Here is a 21,402-nt window from a genome sequence, read left to right as displayed (position 1 = left end):
CCGTCGAAATCGCGTGTGTCATTTCATTTGCAGAAGTGTGGCCGCGGAGTGTGTCACGGCATCGAAAGTTTCAGGTCGTTACGAGTCCGCTGCCACGAGTCAACCGACGCGGTGAGACAATAGGGTGCCCCTCCCGCGCCTCAATGGCGGCCATTACGCGATTACGTGTCTGGGATCGCCCCGTACATACACCCCGCTACCGAAGTTTAAGCGTTATTGACGAACGTCATTTCTGTAATGATAGCCCAACATGCGATTTTAGTATCTTGGAAGGAAGGGGGAGGGCTCGACAGGGGGACGAGCGAGGACGGTACGTTCCAAGACATTTAAACGCCGCTGACGTCTACGTCGTACACGTAAAATCGATAATAGTGCTGTCATTCAATATAATGCGGGAACGCTTAGGAAAATATCGTAATAATGATGAGATGACGCTGCAGTATCGTTACATCGGTTTAATTTCGTTATAGTTCTCTAACATAAGAAGTTAAAGAATACCATCTCGAGTTCATTGCGCGCCAGTCAGATATATTCACGTAGCAAAGAGATCAGTAACATTGATACTATCATTTGTATCGTTGCAAATCACGTAGCAAGGTTAAAAGACATCGACTGCGTGCAGAACTGCCTCGCTGCAACAAATCATATTCGATCGCCGTTATGTTTTGCATCAATCGAGCAGACGAATCTCTTCGCGGTCGGGCGGAGCTCTATCTTCCCGATATTCTCATTGCTTGGAAGCCACGGGTTTCGCGTCGCTACCATCACGTCGATCGTCGATGAAACTGCGACGACGGCCGGCGCAGCCCCGCTGCCACCGGCCATTACGCCATTACGGTTCATTTTCGTTTAACAGCCGACGATCGTACGACGGCGCAAGGTGTGGCCGTCACGATGAAAAGTCAAGCCGCAAGGCGCAGCGAGACTGTGGCTGCTAGACAATGACGACCGATGATACTCCACCTTCGAAGAAACGACGACCCAATCGGAAATTGCCGATGGATAGGGACGATAAATGAAAAGCCGCTCTATTAAAATGTCTAGTCATTTTTTTTAGATGCGACCCTCGCGCGTCGAACTCGTGATTCTCGGTCGATCGAAGATTGCCGCTGTATAAATAATTTTTTTCTCTCTCAATTTCCACGTCTCTCGAAAAGTTGATAAATGCCGGCTCGAGTCTAAGAGGGTTAAAGCAAGAAATTTCCAGCGTTCATTCGCAACGTTTCGTCGGAATCCCCCTGAGTGCGAATATACACACATGTATACAGATATGTATGTATGCGCGTATATCCGCACGGCAATCACCGTTTTATGGTTAAACCGGTGGATTAAGTCCTCCCGCTACCTCTTCCGCCACGATGGCTATACGGCTTGGCGTGCAGCGTATCCCAGCCCTCGGTTATTTTTCGCATTTGCCCGCGAGATGTAATAACGAGATTTAGAAAAACACTTCCCCGCGCCCGGCTTCGCCTACCTGTCCACGCGCGCAGCGATCAGAGGGGTAAACGAAAAAGGAAAAGAAACAGAAGGGAAAAAAGGAGACAAGCAATTTTCTACTCACTGATGAAAAGAACCCGGGTCACTCCCGCAGGTGTGGAACAGCCTGGCTTTGTGGCTTTTCTGCAATAATTTTCCGAAATAATTGAGACGTACGGGTGTTCCTTTTGGCTGAAATTTTCTGTCCTGTCATGTACCAACGAAGGATTGAGACATCTCTCTCTTCCAAGTAGTTATTAGTGTCAAATCAGCGTGGGTTTAAGTATTTATTAGTATAATAGACAAACTACATATCCCTCCATTTTACGAAGGATATTGTAATTTACAAAAGGGATAACCCGCATGATTTTCCAATTACAAGTGATTAATTAGTAATTGACTAATAGCAATTATTATTTAAGTGTATTATTTTATATAAGTTGTTATTATATATAAATTGTATCTATTACACGGAAAGAATAATTTTGTTGATGTATCTAAAAGTTTAGCTGGATACAGGTCTCAAAATAATTTTGTTGAATTAAAATAATTATGTAGGAAATATTCAAACATATTGGGCAATACTGTAAACAGTTTTGACATTCTAGGAACCAGTTTCAGTTTTCTAGGTAATTACTTTGATAATCCAACAAAATTATTTTCAAATCTGTATCTAGCTATATTTTTAGATATTTCACGGAAACCTTTTTTTCCGTATAGATATTAACGATGAGAACGTCGCTGTAATCGATCATTATATCGATAGACTTTAATAAATAATCGAAATCTTTGTACGAATTTGGGGAGTAGAAAATAATCGATATGTTGCACATTAGGGTGAAAAATCTTACGTATTATTATATATTCTATGTATCGTCGTCGCGTTTTACGCTACATGTATCAGGGCCGACAATCGGGGTGGCATTATTTCATCGGTCGGAAAAATAGTGGAGGGTGATCTTCCAGAGAGGCGGTCGGGTACAAAGTTAGCATAGCCCGTGACTTAGTGGTCCTGAGGGTGTCGTCCGTCAACCCTCGAGAAGGACCTTTCTTATTTCGCGATATTTTGTCGCCGGCACAATATTTATCGTTCACGCAGGACTGATGAGTGGCGTTGTAAGCTGTAGCGAGATATTACTAAGCGAATTTAAGAAAAATGTATATAATAAATAATCAGCACATTATAACAAATATATTTAAAAATCCTTTATAAATATCTTAAATATATCATATATGTTTAAATTATCTCGAATCAATTGATCGCATTATTCAATTATAAAGGTAATTATATAAATACTATTATATGTATAAGTATTTTTTTACGATTGTTTAGTATAATTGTTTCTCGTAAATTTTAACTACTAGAAGAGCAACGCATGTGCGTGCCAAAGTTTTGTATTCGCATAGATTCGATGACACATGCATATCTCTCTCTTTCTCTCCATGTCGTTCGCTTTCTCTCTTGTTGGCACTCGAATATTCGACCAGTTAATTCCGCTACATTTGAACGCGTCCCGGCGAAAACGGGCAGATATATCACGCAAATTGCCATTGTGGTCGCGACAATATGCTAAACGCGCGGTGCGTTAACGGTTGGCTGTTAGCATTTCGTTATTCCGCCGGCGTGTATGTATAATGCTTCAGAATGAAAGATGTGTGCTCGAAGCCGGACGAAAAATCGCCTCGCTGCGGCAATTCTTTCTTTCTTTTTATTATTGGACGAACGTCTTTCTAACTCGTGTACACGCGCTGTTTGCGTCGAATGACTGTAAGCCGTGATTCATTTTCTTTATTCTTCAACATTTAAATTCCATCTAAATCCACTGTCTATATTCTCATCATGCCTTCGAATTCAAAAGTTACTGTGGACGATAATGATAGCTATTTATTAATTGATATTTCAATTCGCGATGGGTGTTAATTGTAAACATATTAGAGAAGTGTATCGCACTACATTATTTTATACCAAACGGAAGAACAGTTTTACTGGAATATCTAAAAATTTAGTTAGATACCAATTTGAAAATAATTTTACTATTATTAGGTCATCAAAATAATTATGCAGAAAATTCAAGCATGATGAGCAATGCTACTAAAAGTTTTAAAATTCTAGCAACCAGCGAACTTGAGCGTTTTATATATTATAATTATTTTGATATCCAACAAAATTATTTTCAAATCTGTACCTAAAAATTTAGATATTTCAACAAAACTATTCTCTCCATATAGCAACATTCGAAGTCTGTTCTCTCGGACTTAGATGTATGTACATACATTTTTCAGTTTTTCGCCAAGCAAGAGCATGCAAAGTTCGCTCATATAGGATAATGCTCCTCCATGCACTCGTTACCCACGAAAGGGGGTGGAATATCCGATCAGCACAACGCACGGGAGAGCCTAAATCCTTGAACTCATTAATGAGCTCGCGCAGTCCACGGGCGACGCGCGCGCATATGCCAGGCTTTATACTTGAGGTTTAATTCGAGCCGGCCAAATTAATTTGCCACGATGAACGAGTCGGTGTGTGTATACGCTGTTAGCGTTGCGTTTCGAATCGGTCCAGATTAGCCCTGTTCATTAAACACGAGCGTGTGCGAAATCGACGGCCGGGCGCCGTCGGATTTGCGCGGTGCGCAACGGCTGTAGTATCAGATCAGCATCATCGGCATCATCGTCGCCGAGAGCTGTCGAGTTTTCGGCACTTTCGTGTTACGCCTGCGCTTCCTGTAATCGACAGGCGCATCGGCCGAAATTTGCGGTCGAGCAACAAGCACTGGTGTTATCCGCGTTAATCTTCCGCTCCATGCGGAAACGTTGATGAACTCGTCGTAATGAAATCTCGATTTATTTCGGGGTTACAAGGGTTTACGATCAATCTTAATTGCAACGAGAAATGTTGCATATGTGATGTTACGTAAAAAAAGGAAACTGTCATTTTAATTGTTTCTTTGAATTCTCTTGTTGAATATTTTTTTCAATTTAAATATGTTGAATATAAAATTATTCTTTTTATGAATTTATATTATAAATGAAATTTTGCGACAAATGGTAAAGTAGAAAATCGTCAATAAGGAAAATTAAGTAAAAATTACTAGTTGATTAAATAAGAGGATGTTTGACAGCGATATTCAGCGTCCCCTTTAAGTCTCGTCCATCATCTCTTTCTTTTGCTCACTTGACGCTTGATTATTACTCCGAATAATAACCATTATCATCCGCAAATGACGCACATCCGTACACTGTTTTCAAGTAATGATAATTAGTGGAATGTCAAGAGATCTGATTTGTTGTTAGGCGATATTAGTTTCTTGGAGACGACGCGCGCGGAACACAATGGCGCACTGTGAAATTGTGTCGTTGGCTCGGCGTTGATAATAATTACGACGATAGCGGACGTTATTGAATGGAAATTTTGCGTAACTCGTGTAATCCGTATCCGCGCAATTAATTATTGTACCGTGATAAGTCGCGATATTATTCCGTTCGTCCCTTGAGCATATGCGGGCGGTCGGATTGATTGCGCGCTAGCGTCATGTCATATATTATGCACGCATCATTGTGTTGCCTACACGCGCTTTCCAGTTGATTTCGGCGTATTTCCTCAATCGCTTAATGTACGCCCAGTGTGATTATCATTATAACGACAACTCGATGACCACGTAATGATGTTGATCTCTTTCCACATCATCTCTCAAAATTATATAGAGACAAGAAAAATCGTTTAAAATCGATTATTATAAAATGATTTATGCGACATTTTCCGTCGCAGCTTTTTTATCGCGACATTTACATACATTTTAATATTTTATCGAACACTACTTGTCCTTTTAGAAGAATAGTAATTAATGAGAAGAGATTATGAATGATGAATATTTTTTATAATTTTATGCATCTGTTGATTAAACTGTCATGAACTAGTCTCATTGTAATTACAAAAGAAAGTCTGAACAAGTAATGCAATAACTATATAGTAGTGAACAGGGCCAGCAAGTTGTGTGTGGATTTGTGGAGCACCACAGCCTCAAAATTTAGCTCGGTGTAGGAATTCACACAAGAAATTCAAGAATTGAATTTAAAATCAACTGTCAATTTTTTAAAATTCATGGGGAAAGTGTTATGCGTGGCTGCGCAATTTTAAATGTTAAAATGTAATTGTCGCCACAAATATAAAAAAGTATGATGGACCTTATTCCTGAGTCTACGAAATTAATTTAGCTAATACGGACGGTCCTGTCCCCTCGTCATGTACAGCGGAGCGTTTCTTCTCTTCGCTGAAAAGATTAAAAACGGGCATGCATGATGCAAATGCGACTGAACAACTTGGCTGTATTGCATATCCATGCGAATTTAGCGAAAGGCATCAATGGGCGATAATCTGGGCAAATTGATGAACGAATTTATAAACAGGAATTAATGAAGAGTCTCAACGTTTGCAGTTGTTAAGGTTACAGGTGATTAAACTAGTAAAAAAAATTTCATACTTTATATAATTTCACTGGTTATTCTTCTCCCCCCGTTCAGCAAACATTTTCACATCCACGGGTGAGACAAGTCATAAACTTATAATTTTTCTAAAATTATGCGATGTTTTCTATCGTGACTTTTTATCATTACTTTTATATATTTTATTAAATGTCTTTATCCTTTCAGGGAAATTATAATCAATGAAAAGAGATTATATTCATTGAGGGATAAATGTATGTATTATAGCAACACAATAGGAAGCAGAGAAAGTCGAAAAACATCTGTATACATGGAAATAATGAACTGTACTCATCATCATTGCGTCTGTTTATTATAGCGCATCGGTTAAAACTCTATTGCGTTCTTTCGCGAAATTCCGGAACTGGCGTTCTGGAAACCTTGACCGACCGAGAATTTTTGGCCGCAGGGATGCGATCGATCACGATCCGTATGACAGGCTCGATCGATTGATCGTTCGGTGGACGGCTCTCGGGCGCAGTTAAGCTACTCCGTCTCTCTTACTCTCTTGATCGACAAAAACGCCAGCTGCCGTGAACGCTAATTTCGGCACGCGCGCCGCGAGGCTTTTTAAGCGCCGTAATACAACGGAAAGCGCAATGCAACGTAACGCCACGCGCACATCTAAAGGATGGAGCGCGTCCTGAATACCGCGCACCTTGCGCCCCGTTAATTACGATCTGGCATGGTACGTGCGCGTTCCGCAATCGCTTTTTGCGCGCAACTTTTGTTGTGCGAGGGCACATAGCACGGATCTCAAAAGCACGTACACACAAATCCTCTGACATGTGATAAATACTCATTGAATGTCGATATTCAACATTTTTAGAAGAAAAAATATTCGTGCGAAAGTTATTATAATATATTGTAATAATCTTTATTTTGTTCATATATATTCTGCAGAAAGTTTTTGCTGGTATTATACGTATTTTTTAATATTGCATTTGAAAGTAATAAAAGTTTGGCGACAATTTAGAACCTGGATCAAAAATCGTTTCAATAAGAAGTAGATGTTTTTAAAAAAATAAATTAAATGATAACATAAAATAAAATGATAACATTTTTATCTTAACTGTAAGATTGTATTATTAAATATAAATTTTGATTTTGTTAAACTGTTTCATATGTATATGTAACATTAAGTTTCATACAAAAAGTATAAATTTTTAATCTCTTTTTGCAGAGGTTATACATTATCTGATACGATCTTAACATATTTCCAATATTATTATATATTATTATCATACTTTTTATTCTTCGGATATATAATCATCCATATATTTTCTCTTGATTTTCTACAAATATAAGTTTAATTTGAAAAAAAATATTTCGAATAATCAATACATACACGAAAAGAATGGTTTTGCTGAAGTATTTAAAAATTTACCTAGATGCAGATTTAAAAATAATTTTGTTGGGTTATCAAAATAATTACATAGGAATTACAAGCATAATAAGCAATGCTGCAAAAAGCTTTGACATTCTAGCAATTAGTTTAAACGTCTTACATAATTATTTTGACAGTCCAATAACAAAGTTATTTTCAACTCTGTATCTAGCTAAATTTTTTGATATTTCAATAAAAAAATTTATCTTTCCATGTATTTCCAATCTCTTTTCTTAAACTAGGATGTTAGAAGTGTGAATGAGCGGGGTGTATTGTCCGCTTATAACTCCAGACAAAAGAACGTCGATAAAAATTGCAACAACAAATGCTAACGACGGAACAAAGTTGTCGTTGGAACCGCTTCCGGGATATTAATCACATCGGGGAGTGGAAGACGCCTTTAAGTAAACGTTCCCAGAACTGTTATCGCGCTCTAATCGAAAGACGTTATCCACGAAGAAGTACGTATATGTGATACTTATACATATACATACCATGTTCACGAGCACTGGTGCTTAAGTGAAAGAGTAAGATGAAAAACCGCGTGGTGGCTTACAGGCGATAATAAATGTTTCGAGGCTCGTAAAAATGTTATTGCCTTCTATACGGCGCGATACCAGAAGACAGTACGCGAAAGTAAAAAGGGAACGACTGAGGTGATAGAGATATTTGATCCAGAACCTGACGAATCCAGTTGTGCACCGGCAGATCCGCGTTATATCAGCGAATAAGGAATAGTAATGAGTTATGAAAAGTAACTTGAAAAAAAGCTATTTTACATTAGTTATATAGGGTCGCAGAATCTTTATATATAATTATACTGTCGGCACAGTTTTACATTTTTCTTCTTTAATATTAAACGACTCCTTTTTTATAAACATGATATTATTTTATAAATTATTTACGGTACAAGTTTTACGGGATTGTGATTTATTAAAGTTGTACATGTTTTCAGATGTATCAGCAGATAGGCACTCTTTTACTCATTTAACTTTGTATCAGTTGAAGTGTACTGAAAAAAAACCTGAGACTATAGCTGCGTGTGTACAACGAACTTGAACGGTGAATAATTTAAAATAGAGTTGGAGTGCAAAAATTGATTATTATTCTATGACTGCATGGAAAGAACGATTTTGCTAGAATATCTAAAAATTTATATAAATGCAGATTTAAAAATATTTTTATTGGATCCCATTAAAATAATTACATAAAAAACATGAGAATGATGATCAATGCTGTAAAAAATTTTGATACTCTAGCAACCAATTTGAGCCAATTTGATCATAATTATTTTGTCCAACAAAATTATTTTATTTGTGTATCTAGCTAAATTTTTTAAACATTTCAGCAAAATCGTTCTTTCTGTGTAGGAATCATTTCTTTTCCAGTTATTCAGCTCATTACTTTGAACTCGGTATGCATACGAGCACATTGATCGGATTTGACGATACGTGAACTAGACTTTGATTCAAACGTATGTTAGAGAAGTCGACTTGGAATATCATGAAAAAGAACTGGAACGAATAAACGACACACCTTCTGTGCATGTAACTCGAGAAATGGCATTCGTCATCGCGAGGCTAGTCTATTATCACGTTCTCAAGACAAATAGAATAACACTGCTAGACGGAAGTGAAAGATTCAGGAAGTGTTACGCGTATAGTATTACGGTAACGTAATATATAAACACTGTATAGATCGTGTGCAAATATATTTTTGTTTTAAATTTTATCTTTAAATATATTAGTGAATTATCAAATTCCTTATCAAATTAATATTTACAAAGCTTTAATCACATATTTTTCCGAAATTACTTGCAAAAAATATATTTAGAAATAAATTAAGAAAAATCACGTGTACATAAAAAATAAGGACATATAAATAAAATAAACAATAAAAGAGATATGTTTTATTTTAGTTGATTATTACACACAAATTTGTTTTATAAAATAGAAAGGAAAAATTAAAAGAGCCATAAAAATTAAAAAAAAAATTGAAAATTACATTAATAAATTGGATAAAAATATCATAATGTAGGACTATTAACGAAATCCACCTTGAAAGAAGAAAGTTGCTTGCGAAGAGCAAGACGTTATACCGCGCACGTTTTTTTATTCTGATATAATGCTCCCTCTTACGCGGAGCAACTCCGCTAATATCGCCGTATAATCTGTCGCCGTTCCGAATAAATAACCCGCGGTGTGGCTAATAAAATTTTACCGCTTGCGAAATTTTGTCGAACACGTCGTCTTCGCGCATCGCTTCTTCGCGCGACAGAAGATTCCCGGCGAATGCGTTTTTCACGGTGGCACGGGATACTGTCTATATAAAGACACATAGCCGAGCAGAGCAGGAGGCGGCACAGCGTGCACCGTGGCATCGCTTCATTTGTCTTTATATTAACGCCACTGTGTAACGCCGTAACGGCGTTATGACGACAACACAACGGGTAGCGTCGGCGTCTAACACCGCCGTGAAACAACTTTTTACCCCTCCCAGCGTTCTCTCGCGGCCCTTTTTTCGCCTCTTTATATAAACGCGCTGCCGTTTTACGAGGGACGAAAGCAGCGAGAACTGCCCCTGATTCCAAATTATTACTCGTGCGAACGTCGCCGGGGATTGCGTCTCTCGGCAAATTGCGTTTTCGCTGATATGGAAGATGCGTGATGATCGTGATCGAAGATAAAGTTAGGAAAGTGTATATTTATATTTGTGTTTATTAAGAAAAAGGAGTTAAACTTTCTCTTAAGTTGAATTCATCTTAGCGAAAAGAGAGTAACAAGAAAATAATTCGAGAGAGAAACAAGAAAATGATTATAAATTCTTCCGTCATTTTTTTTAAATAAAAGAGCCGTATACAGAGAATGGTTTTGCTGAAGTATCTAAAAAATTAGTTACTTAGCTAAATACAGAAAATAATTTTATTGGATCATTGAAATAATTATGTAGAACATTTAAGTATTGATGACAATGCTGCAAATTTTTAATATTCTAGCAACCAGTTTGAGCGTCTCGCATAATTATTTTAATAGTCCAAATAAAATTATTTTCAGATCTAAGTTATCTACACTGAGGAAACATGTATTAATAAGCTTTAATAAATATTTATTTAAATAGTACGAATTTAATTTATTTATTATTAATTACGGTAAATAAATATTTGAACAAATATTTATTAAAATTTAATATATTTTGTCTTATGTTAGTGTAGCTAAATTTTTAGATATTTCAGCAAAACCGTTCTTTTCGGTGAAGTAAAATTAAATTCGTTGCTAATGTATTATTAAACGATTAAATGAAATTAAGTCGTAGTATCTAAGAGCGATACGACGTGATGTTACGTAAAATCTCGGACGGTCCCCCAAGTGCATTAGCGCGATAATTGCGAATCGAACTTCCTAGTGCATATTCGTGTTGTTCGTGGGCGAACTTTCAGATCTATAATAGACATGGATGTTGAAAGGGAAGGGATGCCGCCTTTTCGTCTCGATGCAGCACGGCGGTGACGAGATACGTCGATATCTCGATGTAGGTACATACCTGCAGGTAACTTGCAACAGCGCGGCGAATAAAGTTTTCTACCGCGTTCTCATATATATAAAGTAATACCGATACGCGAAGTGAGTTCTCCTCCTCTTCGAGGAAGGAGGAGGCGATATTGGACGGTCGATCCCAAGGGGTTAATTCTGAGCCAAAGGGCGGAAAATATTCACGGTTCCTTAAAATCCGATGAGCCTGTCTCTTACGAGCTTTCTCTGGGGTGGCGTTACGCCAAACGGTCACTCAAAATACCAAGAACCCCTGTCGTCCATTTTCCACTTGCCTACGGCAATCGTCCCTTAATCCGTACTGAACTGAGGTACGTGGGATATAGACGAAAGTTTCCTGCCGAATAGGCACCGCTGATGACTCTTTCTAAACGTTATACGATACTTTCTCTGTAACTTAATAGTCTCTCTACAGTGACGCACTTGTTTCTGATTGCAGTCTATCCGCTGCACGGTGAACGGCTGCTGTTGCGAATCTTTCACACCCGGGAAACGTCATCTGCGCTACTGCGAGAACTGTCATCATGGATGGGTGCCTCACGGTAAGTCCAAGCGTATTTTAAAACAATCGTCGAGCGTTTCGCGATATCGATACTCGCACGTTTCATGCGCACTATGAAAAAAAATAAAGAGGGAATAAGGTGAAAAAAAAAGAGAGAACGATGGCGGGAAGATTTTCTCGGGGATATATTCCGGCGCCTGGTGTCGCATGCGCGCGGTTAAACGCAAATTTTCCAACTGTCAGCATACTTCATCCGACTGGCCCTCAGGGACGAAATTCAATTTTCCAACGATGACCGCCGCCCAACCCTCATTGGGCACCGCGGCCGCGCGCCACCCTTTTACACAATAGAAAGAAGCGCGCGCGCGCACGCACCCTTCGACCACGCGTGTATTCGACGATATAAGACATCGGGATACTTTATGCCCTCGTAAGTTTCTGAATGCGAGGAGGTGATCTGAGGGCCGCCGGTCGGCCACTGTGTTTCGCACAGTTTCATCGTCTGGGGCTATTTCGACACTCGGTGGCCGAGCACCCGATACGCACGTACGTACACGCGCATACGTCAAACCGCGCTTAAAATTCCGCCTGCTTGACCCACGATAGATTGGACGCGGCGCGGCATGGAATACATATCAATTTCGGGCTTCTCTTTCTCCGCCCGATCCCGCGGGAACGCAGTTGCACACACGCTCTCTTTTTGTCTTTTTTTTTTACCACCCGGTTCCGTCCGGTTTCGACTCTCCGTGTTACGTCGAGACAAAAGGTGTCGCAATCTCGCGCGCATTTCGTTGCGCAAAAAGGCGCACACGTTACGAGCGGCGTACATAGTAATTATTCTTGCGGATTGCTGGATTCGCGAATGCTCGTCGAAGGCGGATTAGAGTGATTAACAAACGTGTTAAAGTATAAAACGCTGACGAGGTGCGTAATCAACGAGATAATCGGGCACTCAAACACTTGTCGGCCGCTCACTGATTAACGGAGTTCTGTATAAATTTTTGTAGCGCGCGCTTTTTAGTTTGCGCGTAACCAATTAGCCATTAAAGACTAGAAATCTGTTATTTTTACGTGGCATAGGAGAGATAGGAATATTGAGAAAAGAGTAACGGATTTGTTACTATTGTTGTTTCATATATACTCGTTTGAAAATATCATATATCAATATAGAACTGTTGGCATTTTAAAACAGAAATTTTCATAAACTTACTTCAATATTAAATATCATAACAAATATCGAAAACAAATTCATTGTTCACATAATTATTATCCATACATTTACATTTTTACTGTATCATTAGGAAAAAATATCAGTTTCTCGGTATACCAATAATCCTATATGTTCTTGCATTATAAATCAGTATACATCCTTGTATGTCAATTCAAAATTATCGATGTACGAAGATAACTTTAACGGGCGGAATCAGTTTCGAAAACGCGTACGTACACTGAAAGAAAAGATTGGCTGCTGCAGTAAATTAGATGGCAAAATATGGCATAGCATTTTTAATTGGCTGCAGCAGCCAATTTTTGAATTTTTGCGTTAGCTAATCGAAATCCTATACTGACATTGCGGATAGGCTAACGCAACCAAAAATTTGCTGCAACAACCAAAAATTGGCTGTTTTAGCCAATTAAAAATGCTATGCCATATTTTGCCATCTAATTTGCTGCAACAGCTAATCTTTTTTTTCAGTGTAGTTATTTCTCTTTCGATGTAGCCGTTTTGAACGACTGAAATTAGAAATCTCCTGGCCTATCGTCATTCTTTGTTTCAAACCGGTTTCGCGGACGAGAGAAAACGAACTCGTCATTATTGATCCGTCAGTGATTAGGATAATAATCTGTGATATAGGTACGTTCCTGGCGGTAAAAGTCGATCGTGCATAACGGCAAAATTATTGTGTCGAGATAATGAATATAATTAATTAGATTACGTTTTGGATGCGACTTGTACAGAAAGATATCCTATCACAACAGCATGGTTACTTTTTTTCTAATAGAAAATTGTTAACAAATTTTCAAACGTAAGCGTAGAAATTATAAATACTTATCTTACGAAGTGTATATATAAAAATAACAAATGTTTTATATTTTAAATATTTAACAAGATTATTTAGTTTAATTCAAATATTTAACAAAATATCTAACTTGATTTTTTTTTTTATTTAATTTGGCTCAGGTTCTTAACATCGCGTAACCGGATTTAATTTACGTTTCTAATTTCATATTGAAGACTTAACACATGACGAAGAAACTAAGTAGAGCATCGTTAGCTGCCACCGAAGGTGCGGCGATGCGCGAGCGCCACGAGACCGTGAACGAAATCACGAGTAGTGCACTGACAAAGGCCTTTTTAAATTGTAATGAGCTGCCAAAGAGTGAATTATGTGCCGTCCAAGTGCCATCGAGTCCTCGGCGAACCCCATCCTATAAAACCCCGCCGTACACGCGTATGTGTATATCCTGGCATCCCTGTGGCCGCTCGGCCACCCCACGTCATGAATATATTTACATTGATCGGCCGTCTCGGCATTTTTCATTTCGTTCGTCGTTGTGTTCGGACGAGCCGAAGTGTGTCCATCCCTTCGATACTTTATTTATATCGATGGGACGGGACGTGTCTGTCTTTTCTTCATGCAGTTTTCATCGCACGGGAACTCGCGTATGAGCGATGAATCCGGTTCGACGCTAATGATCCTTTCGTCCTTGCCCGGAAATCCCTGGAGTTTAACAAGATGGCTTCCTGGGCCGCTCGTGCTCGCGAGATGCGTATCGCATACATGAGCCGTCCGGAATCGGAGTCCATTGGTTTCAAGAGAGAGAAAGAGGAAGAGAGTTTGCTTTAAATGTGAAATCATATTTATAATGCGTATCCTTTTGAATCTACACGGAAAGATCAGTTTTACTAATATATCTAAAAATTTAGTACAGATCTGAAAATAATTTTGGATCATCAAAATAATTATGTAATATTCTGAAATTGGTTGTTATAAAATGCTGCAAAACTTTTCGCAGCATTTAACATGTTTGAGATTCTTATGTATTATTTTGGAATTTCAACAAATTTATTTTCAAATCAACATCTAGCTAAATTTTTACATATTTTAGCAAAACCTTTCCGTGATATATTTCAATTTCGATCGCTTCATATCTCAAATAAAGGAATGATATCGTTTGATGTTAAAAAAATAATTTTTCTCGTTAAAAAATTTATCAGATTATTTTAAGCGTTCATTTGTACAATTGCAAAATATTAATATTCTTCCCATCTCTCGCTTCATACATCAGGAATCATCGTATCCATCTCATGTACTACCCTAGTACGATGAAGCGCACGCGCCATCAGCATCGGGAACGATCGAGGAGTAACCTTGTGAGACCATTACATGCGGATTAATTTAAGCCGCATTTACGTACGTACGATATTCGCGCCGGTGCGGGAGAGCGGTACGGACAGCCGGTCGCTAAAATAAAAATCACGGAAAGTAGATGCGCGCCTAATGAAGGGTTAGAACGGGGTACAGTTACGCGATTAAAGCCTCGATGTCGAGTATATAGCGACCTTCTTTCCGCCGCGGCGTAACCTCGACGATAAGAGGATACGCGTACTCTAAATTCCGTACGCCCTTCCTGGTAATACATCGGGGGAGCAATTTAGCGTAGGTACGGCTTGGCGCTCTCAACGCGAGGCAGAATTTTCCGAAGTTCATCGTCAATACTTTACGTGCCTGCGCGAACCGGTCATCTACGCTCCAACCACCTCGGCCGTCCACAATCTAGTCCAATTAAACGTTTTTCACCGCGCTTCATCGTCTGTCCAGTATTCGGTTTATCCGGCGTCTTTTTATCGTGCCAGGCGTACACATCGTGGCAGAACCTGAGTCATAAAACCATCGATTACACTCCGTCGATAATGAGTGGTATCCTTTATTACTCGACTCGATATCCACGCAAGGCTCATTTCAATCTCGCTAAAAATTGCCGCGATCAGTCTGCCGAGCGCATTGACAGAAGCGATTAGTATCGCGCATCACGATAAAGTCATGTCAAAAGAAAACAACACTTGCTTGTCTCCGTTAATTAATCCTCGATTACTCAATCTTAGATTGATATTTTCTTATATAACAGTCGATCATTCAGACACGATTGTGTGTAACATTATTATTATAATTATTTGCTATTTATCCGTTTTAGCTTACACATGGAAAGAACGATCGATCTTTCAAAATCGATTTTACTGAAGTATCTAAAAATTTAGCTAGAGATCTGTGAAAATAATTTTGTAAGAATTTCAAGCACGATGAACAATGTTGCAAAATCTTTTGACATCTTAGCAACCAATTTGACTATTTTATATAATTATTTTGATGGTCCAACAAAATTATTTTCAGATTTGTATTTAGCTAAAATGTTAGATACTTTAGCAAAACTATTCTTTCTGTATTTCTCTCGTTTTCCATTGTCGTTTTCGCATTTTAGGCGTCGTGCAAATAATTTTAATGTCTATCCTAAAACCGAACGGAAAAACTGTCGGTCATATCCGATTTTATGATTCGTCTAACGTGAAGAGAAGGAAGACGTTTCTCGACAACAAGAAGAGGAACTATGCAGTTACGAACGGTGACAGGGTTGAAACGCAACATCTGCGCCTCCATCTGCACTTCTCACCGATCGGCAGCTGGCGGAAGGTGAAGGAGGGAAAGGGCCCCGCGGGGCTCCGAGGAAGACGTCGAACTTTGGCCCGCAAAAGGGCTACGCATGTCTCGGCGCGTGCACGATAAATCATTAAAAAGGCGTAGCCCGGAGTGACGCCGCGCCGCCGTTAATAAACGCGCCACCAAACTGTGAATTACGGCGGCCGTGAACAAGCGGGGGTTGTACTCGCCCCCCTGTCGCGGTCTTTGTTTCGCATCAGCCTGTGACCGAGCTCCGTCAAGCGACGGGGGATGATTTACCTTCCATTCCGTGAAACACGCACTCGCAGTTATTTATCCGCACGTTCATTACAGGCCTCGATTATGATGTTTAACAAGACTGCATTATGCTTTTAAGATCTGTATCTTCACTTTTATCACGAGAACATCTAAAGATAAGAGTATCTAGAAGTCTTCTGATGATTATAACCTGACTTCAAATTTAGAATAGAATATTATGAATAGCCATAAAATAACCAAAAATAATGATTTTTATCTTTAGGATTTTTTATGTTTTACATTCCTTAATACATATTTTATAAATTTCGCAGTTGATTTTTTGCGAAAATTTAATTTTAGTTATGCAAATGTCAGTATCTACTTGGAACAAGAATAATTATTCAAATGTTAAATCAATATTCTACATTTGTATATACAAATTTGTATATACAACATTTTCATTTTTTAATAGGATATTTCTCTCAATCTCTCTTATACAACATGTCGAGAATTTATATCTATCGCATCATAAAATTTTTTAACTAAAAAAGTCACTAATCTGATTAAAATAAGTGCACGTTTTACAGAGCTCTCCGCATAATTTTGATAAATACATTATTTAAGAAAAACTAAATTTAGAAGATTTCTTTTTCGTTAGAAAACAAAAGAATTTCTGAAAACAGACTTTCTTTTCTGTTTTCTAACAGAATAAAATTTCTTTCATAAAGCATGTACATCATTTAATATGAATCAGGTTTCTATCATTTTAAACATTCGTAGTGCGTGAATATATTTCATTAATGGTTATATCATTTGATCGCGCGTGCGAACGGGAACAAAGTTTAAAAGATTTTATCATGGGGTGCATTACGTCCTATTACACCGAGACGCGTCGCGCCTTTTAGAGCTTAAAAATACAGACGTATTTGTTCTAATACGAAACCGATGTTAATGACGATGCATCATAGCCCGGTCTCCGGCCACCCTATTCCATCCTCTCTGCCCTGCCTAGAAAACGTCACTATGAATCACAGCTGAGATGCTAATGTACCAATTTATCTCGTCCCAACTTTATTAAGACTTACTTTTTCTCGGCGCGAAGGGAACGAAAGACCACGGCTATCCACGCTGCTCTTGCTCATCTCGCCAGGACTTCAATTTACACATCTATGTGCATACAAACGTAGTACATATGTATATGTATGTAAAAAGAAGATCGATATCGGGTGGGCGAGAGAACACCTATAGACAGCGTCGAGAAACGGACTGACAAATTCCCGCGACGGAATATACGCTCGTAAATCATCGTCCGGTTTAGCGGCCGAAAGAAAGATGACGAGGTCGTCCTGGTGGTGCTCCTCGAAATTCTTTCGGGTGTGACGCGTCGGCCCCGCTGTGCCGCATCATTGTCTCATCGTCATCGTGTTCTACACGCGAAAATCGCTACGCAGATCCATTAACGCGCCGAACGCCGGAGATAGCCTGCTTGTTATCTTGCACGTGGAGACTTTGCCAGTGCTGTATGTTACACTTAAGACAACGAGAAAATAATGCACTTACTTTCGAAAAATATTTGATTGTCAAAGAAACGCTGTATGTTTCTAATATTAGCAATCATTCATATCTGCAGTAATATTTAATATGATATCTTGTATGAATTGTAACAGACACTAGTGTCTTGTACAGACAGTAGTGTCTTTAATTGAGAAAATAAATATAGAAGAAATAATTTGCTAAAAGTATTTAAAAAATTTTTGGCTGGATACAAATCTGAAAATAATTTTGTCAAGATCATCAAAATAATTATGTAGGGCATTTAAATTAATTGCTGGAATGTTAAAACTTTTTATAGCATTGTCATCACTGTTTAAGCGTTTTAAATAATTATTTTGATGGTTCAAACAAAATTATTTTCAGATCTGTATCTAGTTCATTCTTCGATGCTTCAGTAAAATATCATTTTCATTGTGTATTTATAGACAAAATCTTTGAAATTATAGAAAATTACAGTTAGCTGCATCCGAAGACATTGATCAATGAGCATCTAGATATCAATACATGATGGATATCGAAAATCCATTAAAAATCTTTATAGACTTTATTAAACTACAATTAAGAAATATTTTAACAATATCACAAATTTCTTACACATCGTTCGTAAATTATCTGAAACGTTAGTGGTTAATTCAGACTGCCGATTATCCCGTCGATAGACGATAGGTAGGAACACTTGTCGAAGGAGTGAGCAAAGTGCATCGGACGACGGAAATAGCAGCCGGGGTCTGCCATATGGGCACGACGGGCGTACGACGGCCAGAATGTCGCTCGATAAATCCGGCGGGCGTACAGATTTGTCACGCGCGCGAAAATAGACGTGGAATAAGCGAGGGAACCTGGACCGAGGATCGCGATGTCGATGGCAAGGAAGGCGGGGTGTGAGCGAGACGAGCCGATGCACATCATGAGAGACGTTGGGCGCGAGAGGGTTGAGGGACGGGGATCATACGCGGTTGGTGGGCTTCGACATCGCCGCGTAAACACGAAGGCGCCGCGGCGCTTTACGACGCCTCGGTACCACGGCCGCTGTTTAACTTATCCGAAACTTTCTGGCACACAGGCCATTTTCACTGCCGTCCGCGTAACGACGACACACGCTACGTCGACCCGAGGCGCCTGTCGCGACGTCTTGCGAGGAGGCATCGTTGGCAGAAACGTCGTTCAAAATTGCAAACACATTTTCGAATGTCGGACGATGTAATCCCGTCAGCTTCTGGCTTGTAGGAAATATTTTCCCCTGTATAGAGACGTAAACACATACAACGTGACATTTGTAAGCGTAGCAAGTCAATCACGAAAATTTAGGGTCTGCTAAATTTAATACAAGTAAAATGCCTATCTAAACCTTCGTGGATGTAGATTGGTGCATAAATCATCTAGGTATATTCATAACACAATAGATATAATTCGCAACCAATTGAGATGTATTTACTAAAGCTAAAGTAAACACAAACGTCTCTATTCGAGAATTTAAGTCTTCTTTAAGGTAGAAATCAAGTATAAACTACGATAAAAGTGCAAGAGAGAATCGGATATAAATATTCTCCCTCCTTCTTCTAAATTTAATTTTTCCTAAGTAACGTATTTATCTCAAAGTCGTACACTGAGAAAAAAAATTACTAAATCTTAATACGTATTTTTTTCAATACCTAGTACTAACAATAAGTAAACATTTACTTACAGTAAATAAATATTTACTCAATAAAAAAATAGTAGTTAAATCAAATTAATGATTCTTGTATAAAATATATATATTTACATATAAATACACGGAAAAAAAAGATTAGCTGGCACAGCTAAAAATTAGGTATAGCAGCTAAATTCAATAGCATTATATGGACATCTAACGTCGTATCTGCGACGAAGTCTAATTTCCATTAGCTGTGAGGCCTAAATATTATCATTGTAACAGACAAGCATTTTGCTATTATGTCGACGTATTGATCATTGTAGCAAACGTTTCCTGTGTAACAGACAATTTGGTAACAAGTACAATTTCAACAAATATTTAACTGTGGTAGAGACAATTTTTTTTTACACGGACATATCCGATAACTGTGACAACTAACTTTATATTGCTAAATAAATCGATCTGTAACAGACATGCATATTTTGCTATCACGTCCTTATATTAGCTACAGCAACAAATCCTTTGTATGTATTAACAAATTCATAGCTATAGTAGCTATGCAATTTCAGCTAATCAGAATTAGCTGTAAACCAGAAACATTTTTTTCCGTGTACATATATATATATATATGTAAATACATATAGTATTTATGTCTAGCAAATATTTATTAAAATTTAGTACATTTTTTTAGTGTACAGAAAAAGCTTTGTAAAATGTGTATTTATTAATTGTTATATTTGTAACTTTTTAAAACGTTGATAATACGATAAGTGTATTAACTCTCGACATGTTATACAAAGATTGAAGAAAATTCGAAGGGACAGTGTCCGAGTATAACATCGATGGAACGACATTGCGTCCCATCAATGCATCATAGATCTCGATCTTACTCTCGCGCGGCAATTCTCGGGATTAGGATTAAATATTGATGGCGTTGGCTGATACAGATTAATGTACATTCACTGGCACCTCGATCTCTTCAATCTAGCTGAGCGTTATTTGTCTCTCGTCCTCCGTCAGGAGAAACATAGGGTCCCCTCTTTCCTTTCCTCGGTCGATTCCAGCTTTGCTCCTTCCACGATGAAGGACGAAGAGGGATCTCTGATTACCACCTCGGACGCGGCACGGATTGTCGAGTTCTCTTATCTGCTCCGTTTCTCTCTATATCGTGCCAAGTTCCCGTTCTTGCTGCGTCCCCTTAACCCCCTTGCTCTTCCAGCCCCGCTAGCCCGTCCTACTTCGGTTATGATGAACGGTGTCGCTGGGGGAGGCATTTATCCCGAGATACAGCATCCTGGGGGAATCTATTAGCGTAGCCCTGGATAGATGTGAGCTTATTTACCCTCGCGATAACGTCGAATTATCTCAAGAAGCCGCACGGCCCAAGATGCCTCTCGATGAGATTTAAGATGAAAAATACACGTCGACGAAGAAACCAGATAGAAATAAAAAAACATGTTATAACATGAGAGGTATAGTGGTAATTCTTATGATTATTTTAAATTTATTTTTCGTATTGTAACACTTAAATGTATATTATATCAGACGATTATTGTTATTGACTGAGATAGTTTTTTATATTTTTATTTTTATGACGTTCAGTAATAAAATTTAACTTCCGTTCAAGTAATAGGCAAGCACGAAGTAATTCTAACAACTTTTAAACTGATATCGAAAAATCTACTAACTGCCCGCGAAAACTTGCATTTTCCCTCTATTAACGAGTACAATATGATCATGATTTAATACTGCGTACGGTTTCACTAAAAATAATCGATCGTAATCGACAGACGAAAGGCAGGATCGAGAACGCGGTCTCATTGCGGAAGTACTGTGACGAGAGAAGAGAGCCAAGCCGATTAAAAGAGTTGCTGCGTAACGAGCGTTTCGGCCGTGATCGTTCG

At 38.5% G+C, this 21,402-nt stretch overlaps 1 protein-coding gene across 2 annotated transcripts in view; it reads left to right on the top strand.

Annotated features, from left to right (window-relative positions):
- LOC108729910 (uncharacterized) overlaps positions 1-21,402 on the top strand; it is a 294,820-nt gene that overhangs the window by 96,024 nt on the left and 177,394 nt on the right. For both annotated transcript variants that reach the window (XM_018459282.1, XM_018459283.1), the window contains exon 3: positions 11,333-11,435. In XM_018459282.1, the coding sequence (XP_018314784.1) occupies positions 11,333-11,435 (103 nt within the window). The remainder of the gene's footprint in view (positions 1-11,332; positions 11,436-21,402) is intronic.

Source organism: Mycetomoellerius zeteki, unplaced genomic scaffold (assembly GCF_001594055.1).
Source record: "Mycetomoellerius zeteki isolate Tzet28-1 unplaced genomic scaffold, Tzet1.0 scaffold81, whole genome shotgun sequence".
In the NCBI taxonomy this organism is placed as follows: domain Eukaryota; kingdom Metazoa; phylum Arthropoda; class Insecta; order Hymenoptera; family Formicidae; genus Mycetomoellerius; species Mycetomoellerius zeteki.
Note: the sequence above shows the minus strand (reverse complement) of the source record. Positions and strands in the feature narration are given on the sequence as shown.